We start from the raw sequence: 10639 nt of genomic DNA on the forward strand, positions 1-10639 counted from the left end.
GTTTTATAAATCCCAAGTGACATCAGCCCTACCTTGTTATGGTCTGGTGTGCATAATTTGCTCACTCTAATGAGGTAAACTTCCTGTTAATAATTATCTACAATTTCCACACTTGTTCTTAGTGCAATGGTTGTATGCATGATATCTTTTTAAAAAGCTCATTACAAACATCAAACTCAATACTGACATTACAATAATCCAATCATCTTCTTGACCCCATTTGAGCTAATCAACCTCCACTCTGTGTGATTTAAATCTCAGAGTGCTCTCCTCATTTATGCAAACCACTTTCTCCCCATCGTCACCTTGCCTGAGGTCCATCCAAGCCTCAATCTTCTTCTTCACCACCTCCACTGTCTAGACCCTGGGGGATTCTTTCCTAAATCGTATTGCCACTGGGATTCCATTCTGCCATCATTGGACTCTAAAACGCCAAATTAATTAATATCTCTAGTAAATTATTTTCAGTTCTTCCAAGTGATCTCTTTTTACATTCAAGCAACACACACACAAAAAACAGAGGACCAAGAATGTTTTTGATTTAAAGGTTTTATTTTATGTTTTCTTAAACATCAATACACCAACAACCAAGAAAGCACACTGTGGCTAATCATTGTAGTATATTTTTGTTCACTACATTTTAATAACGTCAAACTCATGTAGATTTCTTGTGATTGAAAATTGCAGTAAACAAAACTATCATATGATTAAAGACTAATATTAGTTAAATGGAGTTTTAAACTTAGATATAGATAGATATTTTACATACTTCTCATTTCACTCTTTGCTTGCTTTATTTAGTTTTTTTAGTCTCTATATTGTGGAGAAAAACAAACAAACAAACAAATGAAAATATTGTTGCAAATGATTATTTTAAAAACAAAAACTACAATGAAAAGTTCCTCCACCAAAAAAACAAATCGCTATATTAGGAAAATCTATAATAAATGAAAAATGAATCAATGCAGTACAATAATAAACAATATCTAAAATGAATCTGGCAGAGTCCTTGGTGCTGTCCATGTAACGAGTCCAGATGTGGATGATCAAGATCACATCAAGGCATAAAAAGCATCAGTGCTAGCAGGAGGGTGAGGACAGGAGAGGCCATCATACCAGGAGAGAAAGTGCTACTGCAGAAAGACAGGAATTAATTAAATAAGTCATGTATAGATAAGCTCATGATAAGTACAGAAATTCTGAATTGCTATCACTGCTTTTGTGTTTCTGCAAAATCTATGTGGGCTTCAAACTGCAACAAATGATGACTATTCTTAAACAGAGCTTTTTGTGATGAACACTATCATTGGTATAACATCTACATTTTTCATGTCCACACACATTGTTATAAACAGAACATGTTTGAGAAGATTGTTGTGTCTGGAATTGGAATTGTGGTGGGTGAGATCCTGTAAACATCAAAGCATTTCTTAACAGGTATGTTAAAACTTTTTAGTGTTAATTTTAGTGTTTCTGTTTGAAAGAAACACTTTCTATTTATTAAAAATCAGGAAATGTTTGAGAACATTGCAGTACCTGCCATCTGTTGTGTATGAGGTAGGAATCGAGGTGGTTGAGATCCTGTAAACATCAAAGCATTTCTTAACAGGTATGTTAAAACTTTTTAGCGTTAGTTTTAGTGTTTCTGTTTGAAAGAAACACTTTCTATTTATTAAAAATCAGGAAATGTTTGAGAACATTGCAGTACCTGCCATCTGTTGTGTATGAGGTAGGAATCGAGGTGGTTGAGATCCTGTAAAAGTTAAAGCATTTTTAGAGGGGTATTAAAACTTGTTAGAGTTTCACCTGCATTAACTTTTACATCTAGCAACCACACTTATTCTTGCAAGGTGCTCAAAAATGCATGAGAAAATTGCAGTATCTCTCATCATATATATTGTTTCATATGACATGTTGTATCTTCACATGAGTTGTAATTTAATAATATGTCCTACTGTGATGAGCAGTTTCCTTTATCCTGGTCTCCAGGGGGATGTGTAATTTTTACTGTTCTTACTTGAGGACAAGGCAGTGAACTTCCATTAACTAGAGGTGTGAGATCTATTGGAATAAAGAAATTAAAATAATCATAGAAAACTTGGTTTTGATGATGTGTAAAATGATTGAAATGTTTCATACATTTCTGTTGTAAAAGTTTCAAGTACAATATATAAGTTTAGGAATGAAATTAGTTTAATTTGCCTTGTGCACTGAAGATGAAAATGGCACTCCCTCCCTTGAGATAATCTCTGGATTTGATGTCTTCCAAAGATGCAAAATAATATCTACCATACAGGTTATTAGCATAGATGAGCTCATTGTTCTCATCAACAATTTGAGTTCCAACATCACGAGGTTTGCCCCAAGCAGGTACACCTGTTTATAGAAAGCATATGTAACATAGTGGTTAATAATTTAGTGAGTACATTTTTAAGCATTACTTCATGTTTCTGCAAACGTACCAGTGGTGGTGAGCAGATTTGGGTCAGTGGTGAGACTCATTTGCCTTGACATCTGTAGCTGGATGTTGGGGTTCTGATCCACCATTTGGACAGTAAATTGCCTTTGTGGGCAAGGCCATTTCAGTTGGTCATCATAGACACCAGAGACAAGATGCACATATACTCCAAAATCTGTCTGCCTTAGATATAATGCTACCCGGTAAGCATAGCCCTCACTGGAATACTGCCTTGGGCTATATATCAGGGCCGGAGTATGAGTACTGTTCCAAAATCTCTCAAAATCATTAATCTGCCAGGTTCCATCTGGACACTCGAGCTCTGATAGATTGATGTCATCAATAGAGAAGCCACCTGTAGAGTTTCCTGCTCCTTTACGAACCTCAAACTCCACCTGGAACTGCTTGGTGGCATTCAGAGGAACATGGTGGAGAGTCCAGTGAGATGTCGGTGGACCTGGAGGGAGAATTTTTAGATTAATAGGTGAATGTGACGTATATCTTCATGACAAAATGTGAAATGTGAAACATTTATACTTCATCTGGAGAAAATCATCATAAATAATCACGCAAATGATTCATTACCACTGATCTGTCCCATGAGGTAGCGAGTTCCTGTGGAGTCCCATTCATCTTGAAACTCTCTGATCCAGATGTTAAGTTTGTCTGTCTGGCTCCCATTGTGGTAATAGTAGAACTGCAGACACTGAACATGACACTCCCTCTGGGGACTCATCCTCTTTGTCTCCAGCCAGGCTGAGTCTCCCTCCTGACCTGGTCCTGTGCTAGCATACATGAAGTAACCCGCATCCTGACCTACAATGCAGTTCAAAATTATCTTACATCAGATCATTAAATCTTAAGTATCAAAAGTATTTATTATTATTGCTGGCAGCTTACTTTTGATGTTAATAATGCTGAGTTGGAAAACTAGATTTTCCATTTCAAACTGTAATAAAAACTGCAATAAAAAATGGAATATTTGAGACCTTACCTTGATTACCATTTCCACTGGGCAGATTGGTGTGGTCAGAGCTGGGACCACCATAAACACCAGTTACCATTTCCCAGCCATTGCCACTCTTTGAACAGCGGTTCATTTGACACATGGTCCCATTAGTAAAGCCACAGTACATCTTAAAGGCAATGGATGAGCCTGTAGAGATCAATTAAAAGTGCAAGTTTTTTTTTCCAAGGAAGATTGGAGGGAAAAGGCAAAAATTTCAACTCACAAAACTGTCATCTCAAGGGAGTGAACTGTTTCGGTGTGAGCAATTTTCTACACACATTCAGCACTTTAGGCTTAGTTAATTACTGACAATGAGCAACAGAAAGTTGATTATTGGAGTACTCATGATATTGCTGAAATTGCAGCCTGACACATAGCAATCCTGGCATGTTGATTTTTGTATGAATTAAACAAATAGAGTGGGATTATTTGCTGATTATAAATTGACCATAGGTGTGAATATGAGCATGGTTGTGTTTAAATTATTTTCAAATCATAATTGTGACTTGTTGAACTTTTCTTAAAACAAATAGACTTGATCATTGTGCCAGTTCAAAAAGTGATCATAATAGATATTTTGGAATTCAATAATATATAAATTTATGGCCTCATGAATACAAGTAAAAACCCCTAGTAAAGAGCCCTACTAAGTTTAAATGCGCGTAGTAACTCTAAAAACAATATAAAACTATTTACCAATGTAAGTGTGACAAAGAAAACGACTACTTTCTATTGGTTAAGGGCACAATATTCTCACGGTGTCCTTAGTAACTTTAACCAGTAATCCCAGAGTATTCCTAAAACTGGATGCTGGTCCCCATAATCTTTGAGCACTTACTGCATTTGTAGAGTAGATTCAGCTCCTGAACATCACTAGTGCTCATTTCCAGTCGTTGACCAATAAGATTCTGGAATTTGGGGTCTTTGGTGATAATTGTAGATCCATTGCCATTGGTGAAATCATCTTTGCCATAGTGCATCACGGACAAATAGTCATATGGGACTCCATGGGTGGTGCTCTCATCACTGCTGACTATTCTAAAATTGTGCTTGTAAGCTATAAAAATCATATATAAAAGCCAAACATCAGATACAGTACACTTAACTGAAAATATTTTGATAATATGAGAGAAGGTCAAATCATAAAAGGAAATATTTTGTATACTCACTATAGTGATTTCATTGATTTTATGACTCTATCTCAAATTATTAAATAGTTATGATTTTATTTTAACCATTTCAGTGTGGTTATTATATTTTTGCAGACTGCTTTATACAGCTTTAAGATAAGTATTTGAATAGAAATATTGAACAAAGACATTAACATTGTTATAATTAGTATAAGTGTTAACCAAACCCTCTAGGATGTTTTCAAAGTTAATCGTCACATAATCATCTCTGTCATATCTGGACTGTTCATGGTAGAAGCCAAGAGCATGAAGGAACTCATGTTCAACAATTGCAATGTAACCACAGCCTTTTCCAATGGAGAGTTCCTGTCCACGGGATGCTTTCCCAATGTATGACCAACATCTGAAATTAAAGGCAGAACACTGATGAATATTTGTCCCATAACTGGTTATGTATTCTGTAATTTATTTAGTGTAATCTATAAAATCACAATTAAATAAATCAGAGAAGGAATAACAAAAACATAACCATTCATAAAAATTTCACAGTATTCATCTTGTTCTTTGGTTAGAACTATATATCCAGGGGTGCACATACAGTGGCTTGCAAAAGTATTTGGCCCCCTTGAAATTTTCCACATTTTGTCACATTACAGCCACAAACATGAATCAATTTTATTGGAATTCCACGTGAAAGACCAACACAAAGTGGTGTACACGTGAGAAGGGGAACGAAAATCATACATGATTCCAAACATTTTTTACAAATAAATAACTGCAAAGTGGGGTGTACGTAATTATTCAGCCCCCTGAGTCATCCATCCATTCGCTTCCGCTTATCCTTTTCAGGGTCGCGGGGAGCGCTGGAGCCTATCCCAGCTATCATAGGGTGAGAGGCGGGGTACACCCTGGACAGGTCGCCAGTCTGTCGCAGGGCCAACACACAGGGACATACAATCATTCGCACTCACATTCACTCGCACATTCACACCTAGTGGCAATTTGGATTATCCAATTAACCTATCCCCACAAGTTGCATGTCTTTGGACGGTGGGAGGAAGCCGGAGTACCCGGAGAGAACCCATGCAAACACGGGGAGAACATGCAAACTCCACACAGAAAGACCCTGGCCTGATGGTGGAATTGAACTCAGGACCTTCTTGCTGTGCGGCAACAGTGCTAACCACCGTGCCACCGTGCTGTCCTTAGGATTAGTGAATACCCCCTGAGTCAATACTACAAAAAGATTTCCCAAGCCTTGAACATCCCACGGAGCACTGTTCAAGCAATCATTCAGAAATGGAAGAAGTCTGGCACAACTGTAAACCTACCAAGACAAGGCCGTCCACCTAAACTCACAGGCCGAACAAGGAGAGCGCTGATCAGAAATGCAGCCAAGAGGCCCATGGTGACTCTGGACGAGCTGCAGACATCTACAGTTCAGGTGGGGGAATCTGTCCATAGGACAACTATTAGTCGTGCACTGCACAAAGTTGGCCTTTATGGAAGAGTGGCAAGAAGAAAGCCATTGTTAACAGAAAACCATAAGAAGTCCTGTTTGCAGTTTGCCACAAGCCATGTGGGGGACACAGCAAACATGTGGAAGAAGGTGCTCTGGTCAGATGAGACCAAAATGGAACTTTTTGGCCAAAATGCAAAACGCTATGTGTGGCGGAAAACTAACACTGCACATCACTCTGAACACACCATCCCCACTGTCAAATATGGCGGTAGCAGCATCATGCTCTGGGGGTGCTTCTCTTCAGCAGGGACAGGGAAGTTGGTCAGAGTTGATGGGAAGATGGATGGAGCCAAATACAGCGCAATCTTGGAAGAAAACCTCTTGGAGTCTGCAAAAGACTTGAGACTGGGGCGGAGGTTCACCTTCCAGCAGGACAACGACCCTAAACATAAAGCCAGGGCAACAATGGAATGGTTCAAAACAAAACATATCCATGTGTTCGAATGGCCCAGTCAAAGTCCAGATCTAAATCCAATCGAGAATCTGTGGCAAGATCTGAAAACTGCTGTTCACAAATGCTGTCCATCTAATCTGACTGAGCTGGAGCTGTTTTGCAAAGAAGAATGGGCAAAGATTTCAGTCTGTAGATGTGCAAAGCTGGTAGAGACATACCCTAAAAGACTGGCAGCTGTAATTGCAGCAAAAGGTGGTTCTACAAAGTATTGACTCAGGAGGCTGAATAATTACGTACACCCCACTTTTCAGTTATTTATTTGTAGAAAATTTTTGGAATCATGTATGATTTTCGTTCCACTTCTCACGTGTGCACCACTTTGTATTGGTCTGTCACGTGGAATTCCATTAAAATTAATTCATGTTTGTGGCTTTAATGTGACAAAATGTGGAAAAAGTGGTTGCAGAAGGTGAGATGGCTTCAAACAAATGATGAATGCACAGAGATGTGGTGCAGAATATCCCATGAAAAACAGGTCCTTTTATATTATATAAAAGGCCCTGTTTTTGTCCGCTAGAGTGGAATCTACCGGCACCACTTTTCCGAGAATACACGCTTCTTTTGCGGTTCGGACTCTGTCTGATATTTCTTTGGAGGTGGAGGAACACCAAAGTAATTGCTTAGAGGAGCTTGCTTCGTCGACATCTTTAAGAGTTCTAAACAAATGTCTGTCCTCCTCCAGAAAATCTTATGCACGCAAACGTGCGTTGCACCTTCTTATCTGGTGTGCGTCTTTGATATTGACAGTGTATGCGCACCTGCGGACTTATGTGCACCCCTGTATATATCACAAATTAAACTAAAGGAACAAAAAGTCTAATTGAAAAATCAGCATAGTCATTTTTAGAATATTTATGCTAATTGCAGCTAAGTAGGAAATTTTATTTTTAAAAACAACAACAACAACAACAACAACAACAACAAAGAGCAGAAAAAAACATACCCATTTAACTGTTTGACAGAAATGTAATAGTCCTCAGAGTCCCTTGGTTTGAAGTCAATGCATGATTTCAATCTGAACTGGTCAAAGGCTCTCAGAATGATTCCTTTAGAATTAATGTCTACCGTTGTTGTGTTATAGAGATTAAAAAAAAAAGAAGATATTTTAGACAACCAATAAAGGTCCTTTGCCTTGCCCATGCATTTTGCTCTAAGGTGCTAAAGCATACAGTTATAAACATTTTTTCCGGTTTTAGCAAAGGCGCGGGTGGTTACTTTGCATAACTGGATGGTACAAAACTATTCCATTAAATTAGCTCTGTGCACTCGCACATGCTGCTGTTTTCTTTTTCATTATGTGGCTTCTATGTGTCAAAAGAGTCCAGCTGACATGGGGAAAAAAATGCATTTTCCGGTATGACATCACAAAGATGTGTTCCCATAGAAATAAAGAAATAAAGATTTATTTCAGGTGTATTTGTAAGAAAACACATATTTACCAAGGTCATTATTTAAGAGGTAGGGGACTGGAGATGTCCACAGGATGTTTTCATTAATAATGGTACTCCTCTGCTTGCCTATAGGCTAAAGTATAAGAAACATGTATATTGTGACATAATGCAGTAAGTTACTATGCACACAGATGTTTTTAGAATAAATAGATTTTTTATCTTCATAACAAAGACTCACCTCCAAAATATCATCATGTAAAAATTCTAAAATACAATTTAAAAAATTAGAAACAAGTCACTAATATTCAAGTACAGTTGCATGAAGCTAAAAGAACAAAAATATCCTTATAAAAAGGTTTAGTTATAAGTAGATGTTGAACTTTACCCTTGTTTATTTCAGGAATGTCCTTCACTTCACCAACATCTACAAAAACAGATGAGGCACTTTTGTATACTGTTTTTTTTAATATTTTAAAAAAAATGAATTTCATCAAAAAAAAAGTGGAAAATTAAAAAAATAGAACTTACCCACTATTTCTAGTCCATTCTGTAAAAATATCAAAGTAGTATTAAACTAAATGTTCCATCATTTAACATACTGTATGTAGTACTGTGAATAAATGTTTTTTATTTTATTTTATTTTTTTACATTTTAAGCTTTGATAGAAAACACACTCCATACTTGTTGGTCAACATGCAAAATTAAAACTTTTCTTTTTGAAAAAACAAAATCATTGTCAGTAGCTGATATTTAATATTCAATATTATTGTCAAACATCTTCATCACAAAACAAACCAGACAAATAATTTAAAAAATCTCTAAGTTCTCTTTGCATATTGATATTCACAATTTCTGAAATATCACTATGCAACTAATCACTTACTGGGTTTAAGGAGAATGCTTCAGAAATTGCCATGATCACAAAAATAAAAACACATTCTTTCATCCTCATGGTGCGTCTTTGATGAAACCTAAATCAATAGAGATTCTACCAAGAATGAGGAAAAACAATCACAAAATTAAAAAATATGTAAATATTAAAGATTTATATATATCAAACTTTATGTTTGTTCTTATAGAAATATGAAACTTGTCTTTACCTTGTGCCACACTTGTCTCTTCCTCATCTGCATGAGAAGTTGGACCTGTGACAGGAGTGTTAGAACCAGTTTTATACAACTAAAGCTACGTGCTTGACACATCAGGGAGTCACGCATATTCTATCTAGATTTGTTCCTGCTTTAGCCCACGTCATCATTTCCTGTTATCTGATGTCTGTGACATTAAAAAATCCCGAGTGTTTGCATTACTTAAAGACATTCCACTTCACACCTAATTTTTACCAGGAAAACATGAACAACAGTTGATAACAATGATAAACTCAACATTTGACTATGAACTTTTGTCTTTTACTCTTAGTGGAGAACTTTTTTTTTTCTGTGTGTAATCGATAGATGACCTAAGGTACTATATTATCTTTCCTCTGTCTCTGATGTGAAACAAATATTTTGTTGTGGGAGTTGGCTGTGGATATGGATCTCAGTCATCTACTTCATCAAATCTTCTGTTTTCTTTTATTTGTAAAAATGTTTGAAAAGAGGACTGATCAATGAAATCTCTCACCTTTGACTGTTTTCAGTTGTATAACAAGGCTTTGTCTGTCAGGCTTGGATGCTGCGATATTGTTCCATAATGGCCAACTCATTTCCCTGATGATGATACTTGAGTACAAAGTCTAAAAAGATCTTTTCAGCTCCAGTTTTTGCTGACTTGTTGGGTGAAATGATCCATAGCAACTACAATGTACTTATATCCTCCATTACAAACTTCCAGATACAGATCCAGTGATTGTCTGTTCGACTTGTTTGGAGGTTTCTGTTCCAGGCAGCTAATGATCACCTAATAATCCATATCTCTTTACAAATGTGTTATTGATCACGCTGAGTGTCTGTTCTACTCTAAGATGACACTGTGGATTTTATGCGCTTGTGTTCTACATCCAGGGCTTCCAGAATATTACATCTCCTGGAAGTCACAATATTCAAAAATGGAAGTTAACGAAATTAATTATCAATATAATCCACAGTTGCTTGTTGTATTTAAAAGTTAAACTTTAAAGAGTTGATTGTGATCATGACTTACTGCTATGATAAAGACTATTTAACTTAGACTCTAGGACGTTATTTCAAGGATTGCTTACTATCATAATGTCACCCTCCATTAAATCCAGGCCTGAAGGAAGATGCAGTATTACAATTGTACAACAACAACAACAACAACAACAACAACAACAACAACAACAACAACAACAACAACAACAACAACAAACTCTTGCTCCCAACTCTCAGTCTGATGCTTGGTCAGGAATCCCCCCCCCCCCCCCAAAAAAAAACAAAAACAAAAAAACAACAACAAAACCTGATCACTTTTTGGTTTAAAATACACAGTATGTGATGATAAAAATGTTTAAGCAGTAACAGACAAAACCAGCTCATTTTTCTGATTTGTAATCTACTTCAAGCATGGCAAATTAACAGGGTGTAAAAAGTAAACAGTAAACGTTAGAGCAATCAGCACACAAAATAACTTGTTAATTATAGTCTGACAAATATGAATAATACGAGAAGTTTCCTTGTATATTGTGATAAAAGGATAAAACCATTTGCCACACACT

General features: G+C 36.7%; 1 protein-coding gene across 1 annotated transcript; it reads right to left on the reverse strand.

Annotated features, from left to right (window-relative positions):
• Positions 1 to 533: 533 nt before the first annotated feature.
• Positions 534 to 8959, reverse strand: LOC113032110 (meprin A subunit beta-like). Its single transcript, XM_080308446.1, has 16 exons — positions 8849 to 8959; positions 8493 to 8511; positions 8350 to 8388; positions 8203 to 8228; positions 8013 to 8097; positions 7517 to 7634; positions 4825 to 5000; positions 4306 to 4524; positions 3453 to 3614; positions 3044 to 3274; positions 2463 to 2915; positions 2203 to 2376; positions 1956 to 2061; positions 1709 to 1753; positions 1537 to 1581; positions 534 to 1133 (listed from the first exon to the last, which is right to left on the reverse strand). Exons 1-16 carry the CDS (start codon positions 8915 to 8917, stop codon positions 1058 to 1060), a joined length of 2043 nt encoding a protein of 680 aa, XP_080164572.1. The 5' UTR covers positions 8918 to 8959; the 3' UTR covers positions 534 to 1057.
• Positions 8960 to 10639: the final 1680 nt, after the last annotated feature.

Source organism: Astatotilapia calliptera, chromosome 11 (genome assembly GCF_964374335.1).
Source record: "Astatotilapia calliptera chromosome 11, fAstCal68.1, whole genome shotgun sequence".
Lineage (NCBI taxonomy): Eukaryota > Metazoa > Chordata > Actinopteri > Cichliformes > Cichlidae > Astatotilapia > Astatotilapia calliptera.

Bases quoted from the DNA above. Each gene is read 5' to 3' on its own strand.
- LOC113032110 (XM_080308446.1), bottom strand. From the start codon at position 8,917: ATGAGGATGAAAGAATGTGTTTTTATTTTTGTGATCATGGCAATTTCT. The intron at 8,229-8,349 runs GTAAAGTTCAAC...ATTGTATTTTAG, and splicing joins CATTCCTGAAATAAACAAGG to AATTTTTACATGATGATATT. The intron at 3,615-4,305 runs GTAAGTGCTCAA...TGATCTCTACAG, and splicing joins GAATCTACTCTACAAATGCA to GCTCATCCATTGCCTTTAAG.